The sequence below is a fragment of the Polypterus senegalus genome, chromosome 1 (genome assembly GCF_016835505.1).
Source record: "Polypterus senegalus isolate Bchr_013 chromosome 1, ASM1683550v1, whole genome shotgun sequence".
In the NCBI taxonomy this organism is placed as follows: domain Eukaryota; kingdom Metazoa; phylum Chordata; class Cladistia; order Polypteriformes; family Polypteridae; genus Polypterus; species Polypterus senegalus.
In genome coordinates, this window is record NC_053154.1 from 125,193,511 (window position 1) to 125,215,632 (window position 22,122).

The 22,122-nt window shown below is 34.9% G+C and overlaps 2 protein-coding genes across 2 annotated transcripts; both read left to right on the top strand.

The window, feature by feature from the left end:
- The first annotated feature begins 241 nt into the window (after positions 1-241).
- On the top strand, positions 242-10,586 carry LOC120531360 (extracellular calcium-sensing receptor-like). The gene is made up of 6 exons (XM_039756735.1): positions 242-447; positions 704-995; positions 1,963-2,778; positions 4,405-4,632; positions 6,760-6,883; positions 9,676-10,586. The coding sequence occupies exons 1-6, from the start codon at positions 242-244 to the stop codon at positions 10,584-10,586; spliced, it is 2,577 nt and encodes an 858-aa protein (XP_039612669.1).
- A 141-nt stretch (positions 10,587-10,727) lies between these two features.
- On the top strand, positions 10,728-21,808 carry LOC120531417 (extracellular calcium-sensing receptor-like). The gene is given in 8 exon segments (XM_039756861.1): positions 10,728-10,752; positions 14,980-15,160; positions 15,516-15,807; positions 16,485-17,100; positions 17,103-17,290; positions 17,374-17,598; positions 19,644-19,767; positions 20,895-21,808. Coding segments are annotated over 8 exon segments (2,565 nt in total).
- Positions 21,809-22,122: the final 314 nt, after the last annotated feature.

Consider the following 22,122-nt stretch of genomic DNA (forward strand, 5'->3'; position numbering starts at 1 on the left):
TATTGATTTTCCAGAGGTGCAATTTTTTGTGTTAGTCTCTGCTTTTAGTAAAGTCTGTAAGTGCCACTGTGTATTATAAAGTGATGGTTTTACAATAACATCTGATTCTTTGCTAAGAATAAAATCAGCAATCCAGTGAGATTTGAATGTAGAAAATTAATCTACATAATCCAGGTACCCCAGGGATCTGGTATTCTATAAAACTGTTGTGTTGTAAGCTATACTGAGGCAAAGTGTTGAGATGTACCACTGGCCTATTGTGTTGCTGTTTTCCCTCATGAAAGCATCTACAGAAAAACTCTTCTGCACTCTGCGGGGAAAAGCCGAATTTCCACAATTATCAAAGGATGGACACATAATAATTGGAGGAGCATTTTCAATACACAGCAAAGCTTCCAGTACACAGTTTTCCTTTGACACTTATCCAGATACTCCCAAGTGCAACAGGTTGGTTAAATCACTGAGCATGTTTCAATATTGGCCAGAATAGTCTGAAATATGGAGAAAAATCTTACTAATAAAACAATGCTCTTATATCATACCAATGTAAATGAAAGAAATGAATATGGCTTAATAAACATGTATTGATTTTTAAGTTTTGTTCTCGTCTGTTAACATCTTCTGAATAGCAAATTGTTAAATTTAAGCATGTTCTACTTATTGTTGAGCTTTTTTAACCTTTATATCTTTTAATTATTCATAGTCTAAATTTCAGAGAACTTCGATTTGCCCAAACTATGATTTTTGCCATTGAAGAAATAAACAAAAACACACAACTGCTTCCAGGGATCTCACTCGGCTATAAGATTTATGATACTTGTGGTTTCATACCTTTATCTTTGAGAGCAACAATGGGCTTAGTAAATGGGCAAGACGAAACATTTACTAATTCATCCTGTACAAAAACATCAACCATCCATGCTATTATAGGAGAATCTGAATCTTCCTCAACCATTGCAATGACTGCCACAATTGGACCATTTCGAATCCCTGTGGTGAGACAACTGATCATTTCTTGAAATGTGATTTAGTCAACCTAACAATATAGTGACATAGCACAATATTTTCTAGGTTTATGGGGTCATTATATTATACAGACATACAGTATTTTGACCTGTAATAATTACTTTTGCCTGTAAAACTACTGCCAATACTTTTATAAAGAGGTATAGTGCTTGCAATGAAAAAGCTAGTGTCTGTATATGTAGCAAAGATTATTACATTTATAACATCTGATAAATTATTGTAACATTGATCTATTTTGTGGAATTATGCATGTAAACTACAGAAATGTAAATGTTTGCAAACCCTTAGCTAGCCCGTGATCTTCACATGAAGTATCAGGTATATCTTTATGTAATTTAATACAGTATGATCTAATATTTTATAAATGGACTTAATTGTAATAGATTAACATGCTATCAGCAACTGTATAAGCTAACACAACTATTGCATATTCATTCATACACGATAAAGGTATTATTTAACAAAGGATTTTTAACATAAATCTGATCATTGACTAGGTGTGAAGTTTGCTCTAAAGATGCCTTTGTTAAATTAATTCCTTACACTTATATATTGCTGGAGTCTTAAGAACATTTTATTAAGAGAGTGTTGGAATAGAGCTGCGGATAAACATTTTGTCCTAACACTATGTGAAACACGTTACTTAAATTGCATTTCCCACAACACTGTGCTCAAAATGACTTTACATTTGAAGAACAGGCAGATCTCTTAAGAGGTTAGGAGGTATTGAACGAACGATTTGGTTTAGAGTCAATTGTTCTACTGACTACACCATTCTGACTGCCTAAAACTGAATTTTTTATACAGTATATAACATGCTTAAAATTTTTCCATGTAAACCATATACCACACTGTTTGTTCTTTAAAATGCTTTAAAATATTAATTTAGATTAGTCATTCTTTACTGTCATATTTAACCATCTGCCATCATTGCAGATTAGTCACTTTGCTACTTGTGCCTGCTTGAGCAACAAAAATGAATTTCCTGCATTTTTTAGAACCATACCAAGTGATTACTATCAAAGCCGAGCCCTTGTACAGCTTGTGAAGCATTTTGGATGGACCTGGGTTGGAGCAATACGAAGTGACAATGATTATGGAAACTTTGGAATGGCAACCTTTATGAATGCAGCTCAAAGGGAAGGAGTCTGTATCGAATATTCAGAAGCCATACACAGAAGTGATAGTAAAGAAAAAATTGCTAAAACAGTGAATATTATCAGAAAGTCTACTTCCAAAGTTATAATTGCTTTCTTGGCTCAAGGAGAGATGGAAATGCTGATCCAAGAAATAGCCTTGCAGAATGTCACTGGTTTACAGTGGATAGGCAGTGAATCTTGGGTAACTTCCAGGCAACTGGCAACAGAAGAGAGCTTCCAGGTCCTGGGTGGGGTCATTGGGTTTACAATTAGGAAGTCAGTAATTACAGGGCTGAAAGAATTTTTGATAAACCTGCAAATGTCTGAAGTTTTTGGAAATGCACTTCTGAAAGAATTTTGGGAGGCAGCTTTCAGCTGTACTTTATCAGCCCATGATACCAAGACCTATTCAAAGGCATGTTCAGGATCTGAAAGCTTAATAAATTTAAACAACACTTATACTGACACGTCTGAACTAAGAATTTCTAACAATGTGTATAAGGCAGTCTATGCTGTTGCCCACTCTCTTCATAATCTGTTTTCATGCTCAGATACCCAAGATTCTTTTACTGACAAGAAATGTTTAAATAAGACAGCATTTGAACCATGGCAAGTAAGATGATTCTTTTTGTGATTAGTTAATTTTTTTGAATACTTTTTTTTTTTTAAACTAGGATGTCAAATGATATATATTTGCTATGTTTAAAATTGTTTAGATTTCACTGTACTTCAAAGAATATCAGATAATTTTGGAATATATACTGTATATCAGATTAATATACAGTATTTTTACATATCATTCTAATTATATTATTTCTGCATATTGTCATTTTATATATACAAGTTGCCTGAAGAATGGGCCTAAGCTGCCTTGAAAGCTTGCATATGGTAATCTGTGCTGTTAATCAATTAGTTCTGACACTAGGCATCTGCACTGGCAATCGGAAGGTTGCCGGTTCGAATCCTGTAAATGCCATTAAGAACTCTGCTCTGTTGGGCCCTTGAGCAAGGCCCTTAACCTGCAATTGCTGAGTGATTTGAGTAGTGATAAAAGCGCTATATAAATGCAAAGAATTATTATATGTCACAGAATCTAAATATTATATACCAGTAACGGGGTACTGCACGATAACATTCAGTGAATACACTTGACTTGAGCATTCATAGTTTTCATACTCTTTCTCTGTCTATATTTAACATTCGTTAGCTCAGAGGTTGATGCGCTTGCTGCTTCCTGAGTAGCTCTTCTTTTCTTCACCCTTGCGGCCCGCTGCTTCTCTTCTTTCGTTGGCATCTTTTTGAGTTAAAACTGATTAAGTTAGTTTTTGTGTTGCAATTACTTAGTATGTTTTCTTTAATTTTTCACTTAAGCTGGCAATTAAGTCTTCAGTCTGCCTCAAGAATGATTAGCGAAGGTGGTAGGGAATGAGAACGGCGCCCATACGCATGCGCTGCACGGCCACCCTGCTGTGCGCTGCAGAGAGTTGATTCTACAATAAAATAAAACAAAAATAAAAAGAGTAATAAAAATCATCACCGCAAAAGCAGATAGTATATGTGTACCAAATTTAAAGTCAAAAGTTGAAACGGTTTGCCAGTTACAGGTGATTTAAAATACTGGACAGGCAAACAAACAGCCACGGTAGCGTATTACATAAGAAGAAAGGAGTCATCTGAAACTGATGAAGATTTGTAAAGTCCAGTTTGTTTTATTAAGTAGCTGGTTGCCAAAAGCAATAATCTATCATGGCAGGTAAAAATGAATCTTCAGGTGTCTGACTTTGTCAGCTCCATTAATGGTCAGCCTGTCAAACTCTCCCAAATAATATATAATCCTTAGTTGTCAATAAAGTCAGGTTTCCAAAATTATTTTCAGGAAAAGTAAAAAAGTAATAACATCTTTAATTTTCTGCTTTCACCAATTTGAATGTACAGTAGGGTTTTCCTTTCCCTTGTTTCATTTTTTATTGAACCGTAGGGTTTTCCTTTAGCTTGTTTCATTTTGATTCTCTTAGTGGTCTTAATGAGCATCCTTTCATTTTCACCTACACCTTCCATTTTCAGGTAAGAAATAAGGGTAATGCACAGACCAGACTGCCATAGGAAAATATTACATTTGTTAATGAGATATTTTTGATAATATGTTGTGTAATGTCACACAATATATTAAAATACACTGTAGATTTCTGACTTGAGAAATGTATTAGACTAATTAAAATAAGTTAATTTTGTCAAACAGGTAACACATTTTTTAAAGACTGTGAATTTCACTACCAAAAGTGGGGAGAGAGTTCATTTTGATGAAAATGGAGATCCTACAGCAAAATATGAGTTAGTGAACTGGCAAAATGACCAAGAAGGCCTCACAAAGTTTATCACAGTTGGCTTCTATGATGCATCTCTGCCTGTGGAAGAGCAGTTTGTAATGAATAATGTTAGTATTATTTGGGCTACTGGTAAGGATAAGGTAAGACTTAAAACATACAGTATATATATAATTTTGCATAGATTATTATCATCTTCTCATGGCATGGTGGTGCAGTGAGTGTCTTCTACAATCTCACAGCTTCATGAGATTGAATTTGAATGTGAGCCTGAGTACTGTCTATGTAGAGTTTGCTTCTTTTTTCCCTTTGTCATGTCCCAGTTTCTCTAAAATATGGCATATGTATGGGTCAGAGTTACTGTAAACACACACACATGTTTTCTTTAATAAATCCTGACATTTGCATGGAAAGTTGTGTACACACATTTCAAGCATCTTTTTCTGTGTATGCAAGCTTTACAAATGATGCCCCAGTTCCTCACAGTCCTAGGATTGGAGTAAGCAGGTTCCATAAAGGGAAGGCTGGACTTTTTATCATTCACATTCTATATTAGTACTTTAATGAAATGATAATGGAGTATTTACAATCACTGCCACTTGTAATTTGTCTACACAGCTGCAGTAATTCAACAGGTTTCTTGTTTTTTTAGATTTACCTAAGGTAATTTACATAGTGGTCTCTAAATATAGTTTATTTATTACATAGTAATTATCTGTATGACTGTATGTCTAAGTACATAATTGTAATTACTCTTGCATAATATTTCTTCCTACACTAGCTAAAAAACATTTAATCAACTTGTCATCCATCTCTTTCATTGGTTGAAAAGAACATGGTGTGCCATACATCTGCTAAAGCCACATGTTGAAGACATGCACATTCGGTGTGTTTATTGATGCTCAATTAATATTGTTTTACTCTGATTTTAAATCTAAAAGTGAAACTTAATAAATACTTTAGAGAAACTACTCACTGTATGTTTTTAGCAGATTTTGGATTTATACAAATGGCATTGTATATACTGTAATGCACAATATGCCTTATAATATACTGTATCTAGATACTGTATAATCTCTCTCTTTCTTCTGTATATATATATATATATATATACAGTATATATATTGAGACGGACAGCCGGGTCCCATGCCCGGCTGGGACGCCTCTGCTGCATACGTCCCGGGGGAGCCATCATGGACATGGCAGTACCTCCCCCGGGGCGCTTGGGGGCAGTCTCCCTGGTCGTGGATCTCTCCTCAATCTCCCCCGTGGCTCCATGGGACATGGAGTCCACCACAGCAGCCCGGTTGGGAGATGGGGTGGCTGCTAGGGGGTGCTGCAAAGAACCAGCCACCACACTGGATGGTTTATCAGCCCCACCCGGAGGTGCAATTAAGACCAGCTGGTCAGGCACCTGGATCACTTCCAGGTGGGGTATAAAAGGGCCTGCCTCCCAGCAATCAAGGCCAGAATCGGGAGGAAGAGGACGAGGTTGCCTGGGAGGAGTGGTGGAGGAAGGAAAGTGTTGGTTTGTGTGGGTTTTTGTGCTTGGGACTGTGTTGGGCCGGTGGGACACGGGGAAGACGTGTGCCCACGGCTGAAGAGAAAAAAAAGAAAAGTATTGAGTGTGAACACGTGCCTCTGCGTAGTCTGTGCCGGGTTGGGCGCTATAAAGTGCCTTTTCACAATATATATATAATATATATATATATATATATATATATATTTATATATATATATAGAGAGAGAGAGAGAGAATATGCTATACATTGCTTTCCAAAAATGTATTTAAGATGACTCCAAATTTAAGTTTTGCCTTTAGGTTTTTTTGCACTTTATTTGAGGCAAGATTTCTACATAGGAAGGTAATGACTTTTGCATATGAAATTTTAACAGTTTAACACATAAATATTGAATCTGCTTAAGTGATAAAGTTAAATAACCTAATATTAACAATTACCATGTGTTTGTGAGTCTGTGATTGTGCCCTGTTATAGACCGGCACCCCATCTGAGCTTGGTTTCTATCCTGAGAATGATCTTATCGGAAAAGGTTTTGGCAATCATGAATATAAATTAGATTAAGCCAATGAAAGAAATTATAAAATGTAAACTTCATTCTACTTCATTCTTTATAAATGGGTTTTTCATTTAAACGTAATATTATTATTGCTTAAATGTATTTATGTTAGTTGTGTAAGATTCCTAAGTGCAGTTGTACCTATTAAATTAAATATGTCAACTATTACATTTTCAATGATGTTTTTGCAGAGGCCTGAGTCAGTGTGCAGTGAGAGTTGCCTCCCTGGCACACGTAAAGCTGTGCAGAAAGGAAAACCTGTTTGCTGTTTTGACTGCATACCATGTGCTGAAGGGGAAATCAGTAACAGCACAGGTAGTTTTCTTTATGTAATATGTGTCCTCTGCTTTAGGTGGTCCTTCTATGTTTCTTCATATACCAGTAGGGTTTCATTTTCAGAAGTTATGTTAACATGCTGTAAGTTTTTCATTTTTCTTTTGTTCTTTACTATTAACATTGCTCCCATTTTATTTTTTACCTTAAAATCCTGTAGTAATTACATATATAATAATAATTTTACAGAATTTCTTTAAACTTTTTTAGCACCATGCATTTTTTTTTCTGGGCACTATAATTTTCTTCTTACATTTCTTAGATATATCTGTGAAAATAATTTCCCATCAAATAATCTATTAATATTACAGTGGCTCCTACCTTTCTTATTAAGGCTATTTTAACATGCTTTAATAGAAGGGATTTGTAAATAGTTGTTCATTTATTGAGAAGTTATCACAGGCTGGTTGTACTGCATTTTTTCTCTACAACAGACAAAGACATTATAACTAAAGATATAAAGTGTATTAAAATTTCTAATTTACCAATACAAAAAGGTGTATTTTTGGAAAGCAGCTTTAATTAAAGTGCAGTTTTAAAATGCTGATGTAAAAATGTTGTCAATGTAGAGGTCTCTATTGTTACTATAATTTTGACAGGTAAGTGAAAGATGTACATATAGGGTAGCTCCACGCTTTACGTGCATACAACCTAATCAGTACTGCTTTTGACAGTCACCATTCACATTTTCACTAGTGAGCCTATCTAGTTGCACTCTGACACTTCTTTTTGACGCACCCGCCTGGGACATATGGGTACCATGAAAGCCAAGCATGTTCTGGAGTACCACACCCCTCTGAGTCAGGCTCTAGAGGTCATTCCCATTAAATATGTACTGAGTAATGGTCCTTAGAGTCTTTGTGAATTGATCTTTGAACTATGCCTATAGAGTAATCTACCAAAATTAACCCTACAAGAAACAAAGACTCCATACAACTTACCATTAAAGACAACTGGATAACACTCCTGCTCTTCTAAAATGTTGTTGCCTTGATCCTAGATGAAAAAACAAGGAGGAGTTTAACAAACCAGGATGGCCTTGAATCATAGCCATTGCTCTTCCAGATCCAGAGACTTCAAATGAGGTTGTTTGGGCATCTGTTTAGTGACAGGTGTATGCAGAAATTAGTAGTAGCAGTGATATTTTTAAAATAAAATGTTCATGTTTTGTGCACCTTTGGCCCAGAAATGCTTAGGGCCCTAGCAGGAGTACAGGACTACTATGATTAGGTCCAAAACTAGTCAGGATTTTAAATTTCTACAAAAAGATATATGCATAGAGAATGCCATCCATCCATTTTCTAACCCGCTGAATCCGAATACAGGGTCACGGGGGTCTGCTGGAGCCAATCCCAGCCAACACAGGGCACGAACCAATCCTGGGCAGGGTGCCAACCCACCACAGGACACACACAAAGCACACACTAGGGCCAATTTAGAATCGCCAATCCACCTAACCTGCATGTCTTTGGATTGTGGGAGGAAACCGGAGCACCCGGAGGAAACCCACGCAGACACAGGGAGAACATGCAAACTCCACGCAGGGAGGACCCGGGATGCGAACACAGGTCTCCTAACTGCGAGGCAGCAGCGCTACCACTGCGCCACCGTGCCACCCTGCATAGAGAATGTGTAGCTCAGAAGTTGTATCCACTCAGATTTTGGGAACAAGAAGCAGGTAGTGTGGCATAACTGTTAAGGTTTTTACTTCAAGCCCTGAGGATGGATAGATAGATAGATAGATAGATAGATAGATAGATAGATAGATAGATAGATAGATTGATAGATTATGATCTGAACACACACAAGAATGAGCAAAAACAAATGAAATGTCTGCCTTGGCACAGTTTCAGCAAGGAATTATTTAGCCCCAGACGCCCCAGAAGTGTTTCTTGACAATGTTAATGTGTCAAAGACAGGATATGCAACATTGATCATAATGGCACTCTCTCCTTCACTACTACAACCGGGGGGTCCAGAGTGCATCCCATAACTGAGCCTGCCCTTTAAAGTAGTTTGTTGATTCAGTGGGCCTCTCTTGAAGTGATGTTACCAGTCCAGCATAGCACAGCTTCTGGGGTGAAATCCCGCTACTAACACTGTGTGACCATGAACAAGTCATTTTACCTGTCTATGCTCCAATTGGAAAAATTAAAAAGAAAAGTAAACCAATTATTACTTAGATGTTGAAAGTTGCTTTGGATAAAGGTGTCTACCAAATGTAAATGTTTCAAACAGCCCTACATTATATGTTCTGTCTGGGTCCGAATACAACTAAAAGGAATGGAGTTAGTATAGGGCTGCCTATCTAATAAGAATACAGGTTTCACAGGTAAATCATCCCTAGGAAGTAACCATTTCTGGAAAGGATGTCAGCTCATTTAAAGACACATTGATACACACAAACCACCACACTCAAATGTACATGGTCACTGCAAACTGTATTAATTGGAGAAAAAAATGTCAGTGCCACATAGACAATGACTGAGCAGGCATTTGAACACAGGTCTTTGGTGTTATGAAGTGGCTGCACTACCCACTGGAAAATTGTGCCACCCTGATGTTAAACATATACATGCATTGTATTAAATATTACAGGTTTAACTGAACTTATTTCTGTTGTTTAAAGTATTATTGCCACCTCATATATTTTCAAGTTCCTGTACGTGTGGAATGGACACCTTTTCATTGTGTCTGCATGGGTTTTCTCTCAGTATTGTAGTGTTCCTCTGACATTCAAGCATGCAGTAACTATTTTGTTACTGTTTTTTCAGATGCCATTGATTGCTTCACGTGTCATTCTGAATACTGGCCAAATGAAAAAAGGAACACTTGCCTGTTAAAAAATGTTGAATTTCTCTCATTCACTGAAAATATGGGCTTGCTGTTGACAGTGATTTCCTTATTTGGAGCTATAACATCCATAGTTGTACTGCTGATTTTCTACTGGCACAAGGATACCCCAATTGTTAAGGCCAACAATTCAGAACTAAGTTTCCTTCTTCTCTTGTCATTGACGTTCTGCTTCCTCTGCTCATTGGCTTTTACTGGGGAACCATCTAACTGGTCTTGCATGCTAAGGCACACAGCATTTGGAATTACATTTGTCTGTTGTGTCTCCTGTCTTCTTGGAAAAACAGTTGTTGTCTTAATGGCATTTAGAAGCACAATACCTGGTAATAATGTAAAGAAATATTCTGGTCCTGTACAACGTTTATGTGTTTTTATTTGCCCTGGCATTCAACTGATATTATGCATTTTCTGGTTATTACTGTCACCACCTTTTCCAAAAAAGAATGTTTCATATTTTAAGGAAAAAATCCTTCTGGAATGTGATGTAGGATCAATAGTAGCTTTTTATGCTGTAATGGGGTACCTTGGGTTACTTTCCATTTTGTGTTTCATACTTGCTTTTCTAGCTCGTAAATTGCCAGACAATTTTAATGAAGCCAAGTACATTACATTCAGCATGCTAATATTCTGTGCTGTATGGATTACTTTTGTCCCTGCTTATATCAGCTCCCCTGGAAAGTACACTGTAGCTGTTGAAATATTTGCTATCTTAGCTTCAAGTTTTGGTTTACTTTTCTGCATTTTTGCTCCCAAATGCTATGTAATATTATTTAAGCCTGAAGCTAACACTAAAAGGAATATGATTAGTAAAATGCCTTCCAAATCACTTTAATTGACAAATAACGGTCTTAATTATATTAGAAACCTGATACAGTAAAATCTTTGAAATGACTGCATGAAGTAATATAATAATACATACAAGTGGTATTTTGTAAACAATTATTTATTTTTTTATTAGTAATGCAACCTATCCATGTCCATGAATATGACAAGTCAAAGTAATACAATTTTTCTGCTTTTCATTGCTGCTTGATCAATAGGATGTACTTTTCTGAGCCACTGACTTCCTTAACCCCATTGCTAAACTGATGCTGCCTGTCAGAATAAGCAGTCGAGAAGCTATGACTTATTGTCTCTTGGGTGCAATAAGAGACACAAAATATATATCCTACTGACTCACAGTTATCATAACTCAAAAACACCTGTCAGTGCTGCGAGCATTAACTGAGCAAACACCTAATATATTAAAGGGTTAAAATACAAACATACAGTGGGTACGGAAAGTATTCAGACCCCCTTCAATTTTTCGCTCTTTGTTATATTGCAGCCATTTGCTAAAATCATTTAAATTATTTTTTTTCTTCATTAATGAACACACAGCACCCATATTGACAGACAAAAAAAAAGAATTTTTGAAATTGTTGCACATTTATTAAAAAAGAAAAACTGAAATATCACATGGTCCTAAGTATTCAGACCCTTTGCTCAGTATTTAGTAGAAGCACCCTTTTGAGCTAATACAGCCATGAGTCTTCTTGGGAAAGATGCAACAAGTTTTTCACACCTGGATTTGGGGATCCTCTGCCATTCCTCCTTGCAGATCCTCTCCAGTTCTGTCAGGTTGGATGGTAAACGTTGGTGGACAGCCATTTTTAGGTCTCTACAGAGATGCTCAGTTGGGTTTAAGTCAGGGCTCTGGCTGGGCCGTTCAAGAACAGTCACAGAGTTGTTGTGAAGCCACTCTTTCGTTATTTTAGCTGTGTGCTTAGGGTCATTGTCTTGTTGGAAGGTAAACCTTCGGTCCAGTCTGAGATCCTTAGCACTTTGGAGAAGGTTTTATCACCATTATTATTTCTCACCATCTCAGAGTCCTTCAGGTGTCTTTTAGCAAACTCCATGCGGGCTGTCATGTGTCTTACACTGAGGAGAGGCTTCCGACAGGCCACTCTGCCATAAAGCCCTGACTGGTGGAGGGCTGCAGTGATGGTTGACTTTCTACAACTTTCTCCCATCTCCTGACTGCATCTCTGGAGCTCAGCCAAAGTGATCTTTGGGTTCTTCTTTACCTCTCTCACCAAGGCTCTTCTCCCCCGGTAGCTCAGCTTGGCCGAACGGCCAGCTCTAGGAAGGGTTCTGGTCGTCCCAAACGTCTTCCATTTAAGGATTATGGAGGCCACTGTGCTCTTGGGAACCTTAAGTGCAGCAGAATTTTTTTGCAACCTTGGCCAGATTTGTGTCTTGCCACAATTCTGTCTCTGAGCTCTTCAGGCAGTTCCTTTGACCTCATGATTCTCATTTGCTCTGACATGCATTGTGAGCTGTAAGGTCTTATATAGACAAGTGTGTGGCTTTCCTAATCAAGTCCAATCAGTATAATCAAACACAGCTGGACTCAAATGAAGGTGATCTCAAGGATGATCAGAAGAAATGGAAAGCACCTGAGTTAAATATATGAGTGTCACAGCAAAGGGTCTGAATACTTAGGACCATGTGATATTTCAGTTTTTCTTTTTTAATAAATCTGCAACAATTTCAAAAATTATTTTTTTGTCTGTCAATATGGGGTCCTGTGTGTACATTAATGAGGAAAAATTAATTTAAATGATTTTAGCAAATGGCTGCAATATAACAAACAGTGAAAAATTGAAGGGGGTCTGAATACTTTCGGTATAAACTGTATGTGATTTCTAAGATGAGCTAAGATATTTTGCTTAAAAAGACAATTAAATAAAATGTTAAATTAAAGCAGTGTATGTATTTTTTTCTATAAACATTGCAATTTCTTTGAAAAACAACAAGTGTATAATATTGATGAAGCAAAAAATTGCAGAAGTTTGAAGCTGAGCAAGTGAACTGCTACTGTTGTGGAAGAAAACTTTAAAGAAAGTATTTAAGGATCCCAGATGAGAATGCAAAACAATTCTTTACACAGTTATGCACAAGTGTCTCAGTCCATGAAGTGAGCAAACAATTAAACAATTCATCAGCTTTTATACCTTTTCTAATTACCATTACCTCATCTAATACATCATTTTATCTGACTCTTATTATGCAGAACCTTATTACCTCCTCCAATCAAATGAACCACCTGTAATTTCTGACTTGTTTCATTTTCTCCTATTATTCTGAACACTGCTTCATTAGGATGGGTGTTTAGCAGAGTGTTCTATTGATCTTAGCACCGCTTGCTAGGATGGGTCTATGTGTTTTTCCTTCAGTTTATCCCCGTATTCTGGAGGGGTGTTCGTTACTTACTTACCTCATTCTAATTACATTGGGAAAATGACATTAACACCTTCTCCAGAATAAGGCAATGACCTCATGTGCCCAAGTTTTACATTTAGTTAACCCTTGAGTTACATTCAATCCTTTGCCTTATGTTTAATTATCAATTCTGTTTTAGCTTCATATATATATATATATATATATATATATATATATATATATATATATATATATATATATATATATATATATATATATATATATATATATATATACATACTTGTAATAGATTGTAAAAGATTATTCTACAGGGTGAGTCAAAATTATGTTAACATTTCAATAGCGGAAACAGTTTATTCATAAGACATATATCATATGTGCAAGATGATTTACAGGAATGTATCAACATGTTTGCATCATGTTTAACACACAAAAACCAACGAGCAACAGTACCATTTAAAGCACGGACACACATTTTGCATGGAATAGATAATACCACAGTCTGTATTCTGTCCATCAGGTCATAGATATCATGAACTTTCCTGCTATACATGTGCTCCTTCACCATACCCCATAACCAGAAATCACAGGGTATCAAATCAGTGGAGTGTAGAGGCCATGGCAATGGCCCACCACTACCTCTCCATTAACCCGGAAAGGTGAGGTCAATATAAAAATAATCCATTAGTGTTAAAATTATTTTGACTCACCCTGTATAATAACTAAAAATTCCATACCATCTGCAATCAGACTATTATGTTAACCAAAAGGAAAGGGTAGATTTTTCTATACTAGTAAGGCACCTTGATAAACTGTTGGTTCTATATAAAATATCATATTAATACCTAACATTTTATTAAAAATCTGATTCAATGTAATAAACATTTGTTACTAAGGACACCCTGGAAAACCATAACTAAATTTTAATATCAAATATGGAAGGCCATATCAAAAGTAGTATAACCAGTGCAACAGTTATTTTGGTAAAGTGAACCCTTGTATAATATAGAATATTGGTATTTTTCAGTCATTGTTTACCTGAAGTATGATTTAACATTTGTTGAAAAGTGGGTAAATCTGATTCACAAATTATCAATGACTGAACATTGATGTACAGTATATGATAAAACAGAAAGATGAAATGTTTAAAGAAAATCTCTATAATGGACATAAGGGAACAATATACTCACTGTATTGTATAATGGAAATAAACATAAGCTATAATAAAGGGGGTGCAAAGCACATCACTTATTTTGATGATAAGAAAGAAATTTATTCATTCATCTAGTAACATGTTTCATTGAACAGGATATATCATGTTCATGTTCTATTAAGATTCATCTTTTATATAAATCACCACTACAAAATGTTTTAAAAAGAAAACATTACTTCAACAAAGTACACATTTGATTACTTAAGCAATGTAAGCTCTCCATCATCTTACTGTTTTTGCCTACCCTTTTTCTTAGTTGAAAGAAAATTTCTAACACAGCTAAGCAGAACATGTGTCTCTTGTTATATTTTAAAGCACTTTATATACATCACATAGTGTTTTTAATACATTCTGTGTCTGAATAGAAAGCCCAACTAGATGGGAAGCCATCCCATTTGAGGACTCACTACAAGTAGACAGAGAAAATGTATGTGAATGTGAGGAGAACATTCAAACTCCATTTAAACAGACAAGGCTGTGAATAAAAATACATATTTATATCAAACTTCAGTAGACTTAATCTAATTGTTTATGACAACTATAATCTACATTTGGCTATCTACCTGTGAACTCGGGTATTTTTAATTGTGTTTCTTTAACCTTCTCAGGATACGGTTGACTGGAGAAAATGCCTTTGAGAATAGCAGAGAAAATTCTAATATGATTTCACTGAGGAGTTCTTATAACCCTCTGCACTATTTATAGGCAATGTAATGCAATTAATGGAATCATATCAGAAAGAAATTGCATAAACACCTTAATATGCTTTCCATCTTCATATTACTAGTTCAGTTTGCATTTTTAAAAGGCACACTAGAGCCTGCTTGCAAGCTTTATGGGAGAACAGAATCTCCACACCTGTCCAAAGATGGAGATATCAATATTGGGGCACTGTTTTCAATCCACAGTAAGACTGCTGATAAAGTTGCTCTTTTTGAAACTAAACCACAATCTCCTGAATGCACAAGGTTGGTAATATTAAATAAAATCATAAACATTTTTTACATATTGTACTTAATTTAATCTGTCATGACAGTTTATACTCACGTTTGCATGCAGTTCATACTAATCACTAATAACTAATGGAAATGTGCTAATTGTAATGTCTTTTTAAGTAGATTATAAATGATAAGTAAAACAAAGTTCATTGTATATTAACAGCAATTTGTGGGCTAATGAACTGCTCTGAAATTAATGCATGTAAGGAATGTATAAACTTTAGTTTTTATAAATAGCCTTCTTCATTTATTTCTTTTTAATATGAATAGATACTGTTTACAAAATAAAGCATTTTATTGTACTCTTATAATCATATTTGTATAGCTTAAATTTTAGAGAATTTAACTTTGCACAAACAATGATATTTGCTATTGAGGAAATTAACAATAGCACTAACATCTTGCCTGGTGTTACATTGGGATATAAAATTTATGATGTCTGTGGGAGTATACCTTTGACTATAAGAGCAGCATTAGCTTTGGTGAATGGACAAGAAGAAACATTTTCTAACAAAACCTGCACAAAAAGCTCTACTGTTCATGCCATCATAGGAGAATCTGGATCATCACAATCTGTGGCAGTGTCAACAGTAATGGGACCTTTCCGCATTCCAGTGGTGAGGGCTACTTGTCTGATTTTTGTACATAATAGTAATTAGTTTTTGTGTAAACATAAATACAATGTTGAGTGCATATGTCAAAAATTCTAAAGTAATATACTTTTATATATTTTTTGTTAACACAATAAGAGTAAGCTCACCTAACATCAAAGGACAATGCAGAGGCCTAATTTAGAGCATATAGTCTCACTGAGGGTCAATCCACATAAAATGTATGCAATATTGAAGAATATTTTGAGGTTTCAATGAAGCAGCAGTGGCAGTGTCAGCACTGTTAACAATTGCAGCACTTTGGCAGCCTTGTTTAACTGATTATTATTTTCAACAATAATACTGGCTGAGCAAATATTCACAGCTATACTGTGTGTTACCAACAAGAGGGCACAGGTTAAAGTTTGAATTTGCTCCACTTTATTATAAAATATCTATTTTAAAATGTTTCCAAAGTTATTCTACATCATTACAAATAGGAAGTGTTTACTGAATTCTTCAAACCTCTTGACAGCACAGACTACCTCCTCCCAACTTTAATTTGTGAATACTAAGAAGGAAATGGCTCTATCTATCTATCTATCTATCTATCTATCTATCTATCTATCTATCTATCTATCTATCTATCTATCTATCTATCTATCTGTCTGTCTGTCTGTCTTACCTGATTTTTTTTTCCCCAGATAAGTCATTTTGCAACATGTGCTTGTTTGAGCAATAAGAAAGAGTTTCCCTCTTTTCTGAGAACCATTCCAAGTGATTACTATCAAAGCAGGGCACTGGTACAGCTTGTAAAGCAATTTGGCTGGACTTGGGTGGGGGCAATAAGAAGCGACAATGATTATGGAAACTTCGGAATGGCTACCTTTATACATACAGCCCAACAGGAAGGCATTTGTATTGAATACTCTGTGGCCATTTACAGAACTGATTCACGAGAAAAAATTCTGAAAGCCATTGATGCTATAAAATCAGGCACAGCAAAAGTTATTGTGGCTTTTCTGGCTCAAGGTGAAATGGCAGTATTATTAAAGGAAATGTTAGTTCAAAATGTTACAGGCCTGCAGTGGATTGGTAGTGAATCATGGATCACTGCTATTAGTCTTGCAACAGAAGATAGTTACAAGATTTTAGGTGGTGCTCTTGGATTTGCAGTAAGTAAGTCTGTCATAGCAGGCTTGAAGCAATTTTTAGAAGAAGTTCTTCCTTCTCAGCATCCTGGTAATAAACTATTGACAGAATTTTGGGAATCAACTTTTCATTGCACCTTTGCCACTGAAGCCAACCTGAATAATAGAACATTTGCACTGGATTTGAAAATCTGAAAGGAGTACAAAATCAGTATACTGATGTGTCAGAGTTGAGAATTTCTAACAATGTGTACAAAGCAACATATGCAATAGCCAATTCACTGCACAACTTTATAGGCAACATCAATGTGGAAGATCCTTTCATTAACAAGACAGTTTCAAGTATTAAGCCATGGCAGGTACATACTTATCTATGAAGTTTGAAGAATATCACAGTTTTATGCTTAAGAAAATTTATTTTAGTTATATCTCTCTTCTTAAGGTGCTTCACTATCTTAAAAAGGTGAATTTCACAATGAAAAATGGAGAGCGAGTTTATTTTGATGAGAATGGTGATCCTTCCGCAAAATATGAATTAGTAAACTGGCAACGTAATGCAGGCAACATTGCATTTTTAACAGTTGGGTACTATGATGCCTCTTTACCTACAGCAGAGCAGATTTCTATTAACAAACTCGGAATTATGTGGGTTAATGGTAAGGATAAGGTATGGCAAAATAAACAATGAAATTTTAAAATAACGAGCACTTAAATTTAGAGTATGTACATTATGATTGTTTCGAATTAAAGTTGCAACATTTTATTTTGTGCAATGAGTTTTAGGCCTATTTAAATATAAAGCAGGATATTATTGAAAAGACTTACCATGTTTTAAGGAACTACGGTGATTTGTGCTTTTCAAAGACTCCTCCACTAATCGATTGAAACTATTAATGCTAAGACTTTTAATATTTTAATTAATTAGCATTTCTTCAGTAGTACCTATTCCAAGGTCCTTATTAATTAAACATGTTCCTTTGTAGTGTGCAGATTTACAAATGTTTTAACTTAACTGACTAACCTGATCATAGTTTTATCTGTTCAGTAAGTTAGGGTTTCTTCAGAAGTGGTTTGGGTTTGATTATCATTAATGTCATCCAGTCATGTGGCATCAGTGTAATTAACAAGCATTCCCCATTCTTCCTACTGTTACTTGATTGAGCATGGCATCCTTGTCAAGCTAGAAGAAATTATGTGCATACTACAAGTGTGAAGCTCTGTCATATTCCCATTCATGTATGGCTTTTCAGAGCACAAGGAAGAGCAGCCTTCCTTTTACATATGCCACTCGCTCTTGGATAAAGGCTTTAAAAGTCTGAAATTTGAATCTGTAGAAATTTTGAAAGGAGAAGAAATAGAATATCCCATTCAGGTGTGAGCTATGATAAAATGACTGAGGGAGGCTATAAGAAATCGTTTTAGAAAATTCGGTTAATTTGAAGAATTCTCCAACAGGTTTATGGATGTTATTGGCTGTTGAGGCATATTATTTTGAAGTGCCATTTTCATGCAAATTATACAAAGGGTTAGATAAGTGTGCATTATTTGAGAAAAGTAGCAGTAAAAGCAATTCATTAAACTGTCACATATTATTTAATATACCGTTGTCACACAATATTTACTCTCATAATGGTATTCATTTCTAAGTAATTATTTAATAATATACCATGTTTTCATTGTCATCAGGTTATTAAGGTAAGGCAGGTGATGTTGATTTGCAGTATTTTCCCATTAGGTAAAGGAGTGTGTGTATATATATATATATATATATATATATATATATATATATATATATATATATAAACAGTATGTCTCAAAGTTAGTTCATGGAGGATCATAGTGATTGAAGACTTTTAATGAAACCACTTTCTTAATTATTATTGGAATTAGAAGTTTAAAAGAACATCAGGCTTTTACAGATCAGTGTTATATTACTTTCTGAGACAATTAACAAAATGTTTTGTAAATTAAAAAATCTTAGCACTCCTCAGTATGTCAACTTATTTTTCTCACTTTCTTAATATTGATTTCAAAGGGATAGTTTATAATAATGTTGAAGGGCTGGAACTATAACCAAGATAGCTATTAAAGTTGTCTACTTTGTTATTAATATCTTATTTAAGAAAATAATAATTTATAATACATGTAAAATTATTTTTATGTTTTTAATCAAAAATTTTAAATAGAGTTATGATAAATTCAAAAATTCTATGGGTGAATATTTGATATTTTAATGTGTTGAAAATATTAATATGTAACATTTAGTTTTTCTGTCCACATATTTCTTAAGAGTGGTGGGAAAGTGGTTAGAGCTACTGCCTTATGCATCCAGCATCCTCCGCTTGTGTTCAGATTCTGCAATACAAACCAAAGATATGCAGGTTGAGTTAGCTAACAAATCTAAGGTGGCCCAATGACAGCATAGCTGTTGTTATGAGTGGGCTCTAAGATGGAATTGCATTTTATTCAGCATTAGTTCACTACAAATTAGGATCTTCTATTCCTCAACCTGGGACTGGTTTAAGTGGGTTTGAAAATGTTATATTATTTTATGGTATTTTACCTAAAATGAATCTCAAGGGCTCTACAAACTTTAGCTTTGCCAGTTAAGAATAGAAAATACTTTTAATAAAGTAGGTTCAAATATCTTTATTAAAGATGCTTTTCACTTAATAAAATAAAAATATTTAACTTTAATTTACTTATTTACAGATGCCCATTTCAGTATGTAGCCAAAGTTGCTTTCCAGGCACCCGTAAAGCTGTTAAAAAAGGCAAGCCAATCTGTTGCTTTGATTGTATTCTCTGTGCTGATGGAGAAATTAGTAATGTTACAGGTAATCCTTTGTTGTTTGTTTTTATTTTTTAACTGTTCTATATTTGCTATAAATTGCACATATGGTAGTTATATTATCTATAGAAGTTTTTAAGGCTATTAATGTACTTGAAAAAGTTAAAATACTGGTAGATTTTTAAATTAACTTTTAAATGAATTCAAAATTTAGTAAAAGGTTGTAAATAGATAGGGAACAGTTCATTAGTAACAGGCACAAGGCAGAATTTACAATGTATATACTGTGAGACAGCACTGCTGTGTTTCTCTGTTGCTAACACCTTTGAACTGTTTGCTTGTGATATTATTCACAAGTTATTGTATAATAAAAAGAAGGAATGTAAAACCCAATACCTTAGTATATGCATTCAGTACATATTCTACATGTGAAGCATAGTATATCTGTACAAAGTATATGAACAATGAAGGGAGAAAATACTTGAAATTTTCAAATAAGCCATGTTTAAAAATGTTGTTTTGAAATTAACCTTTAAAATGCAGAATTTATCTAATGCTATCATATATTCACATCATCCTTAACAATCATAATATACACTTCATCTATGCAATATGTGTCTCCACTCTCTTCAGCTAAGAGTCAATATAGTTTCTTGTATTTCTTTGACATAAATTACTTTCAGTGGTCTTCAATCATGCCTATACTTTTCTGTAAATCAAAAAAGAGCCCTACTTCTTTGATACCACTATTATTGTTGCTTAAACACGTCTGGGATTCTGTTAGTTCCCTGTCATTGTTCTCACACGCTGCACCCTTGTGAATCCCATCTACCCACACTGCAATAAAGAGGTGCTCTCCATTCTTTGATATGGGTTCTTTCTACAGCAGATGGTGTCTGACCTACTTCTTTCTGCCCCTTTTGCCTTAAGTATCCTATCTACATGATATATACATTATATTAATATTTTGGAATTTGATCTGTGCAGTTCATAACAGATGTTTTTAAAGTTATAATTGTCCAGATTGTCAGAGTCATTCAAACATATTAATGTCCTAAATTCCTTTGTGCAGTGTTTGAGCTAAGCACATTAAAAGTAAATGAAAGCAATGGTCATTTTTAACAGCTGGCATCAGTAATTGAAAAGCTGAAACAGAACTTCTATTTCTTTCAGATTCTCCAGACTGTACAAGATGCCCAAAAGAATACTGGTCAAATGAAAAGAGAGACACGTGTGTTGCAAAACATATTGAATTCCTGTCTTTTGAAGAAACTATGGGAATATTATTAGCAGCATTTTCATTGTTTGGTGCATGTATCACTGCAGCTATTGGTCTTGTCTTCTTCATGAACAGAGACACGCCCATTGTAAAAGCAAATAATTCTGAACTAAGCTTTCTTCTTCTATTCTCTTTGACTTTCTGTTTCCTTTGTTCACTGACTTTCATTGGTGAGCCCACTGATTGGTCATGCATGCTACGCCACACAGTTTTTGGGATCACTTTTGTTCTATGCATTTCTTGCATTTTAGGAAAGACAATAGTGGTCCTTATGGCATTTAGGGCTACACTTCCTGGCAGAAATGTGATGAAATGGTTTGGAACCACTCAACAGAGGTTAAGCGTTTACACACTAACACTCATGCAAGTGTTGATATGTGTGCTCTGGTTAATAGTATCTCCCCCTTTTCCCTCTCGAAACACAAAATATTTCAAAGAAAGAATTATTGTAGAATGTGACTTAGGATCTTCTGTTGCATTTTATTCTGTGTTAGCATATATAGGTTTCCTTTCTTCAATATGTTTTGTCCTTGCTTTTCTGGCACGAAAGCTACCTGATAACTTTAATGAAGCAAAAATGATTACATTCAGCATGCTAATATTCTGTGCAGTATGGATTACCTTTATTCCAGCTTACATCAGTTCTCCAGGAAAATATACAGTAGCTGTGGAAATATTTGCTATTTTGGCTTCAAGTTTTGGTCTGCTCCTCTGTATATTCTTTCCCAAGTGTTATATTATATTATTTACACCAGAAAAAAACACAAAGAAACATATGATGGGTAAAATGCCATCCAAAGCATTGTAAAATGTATGCAGCTTAAATCACAGGTTGTTATGTTTCCTTAAATTGCATTTCCTTACGGGTATCCATTTATATTTAAAGCATTGCTTCAAGCTTGATCTATTTTCTCTCATTTTCCTATATGTAATAAACTAAAGTGAGAATCCCAAAAACAATGAATCTTAACAGATTTGCAAGAGACATTATGAATCACGTACATAATGTGCAAGCTACTTTTTCATGAGTTTCCCAAAAAAACACTTAAGCTGCTACTTTATGATTGAAAATAACATACTATTTTGTTAACCCTAACCCTGAAGTTTCCTGCAAAAAACTCT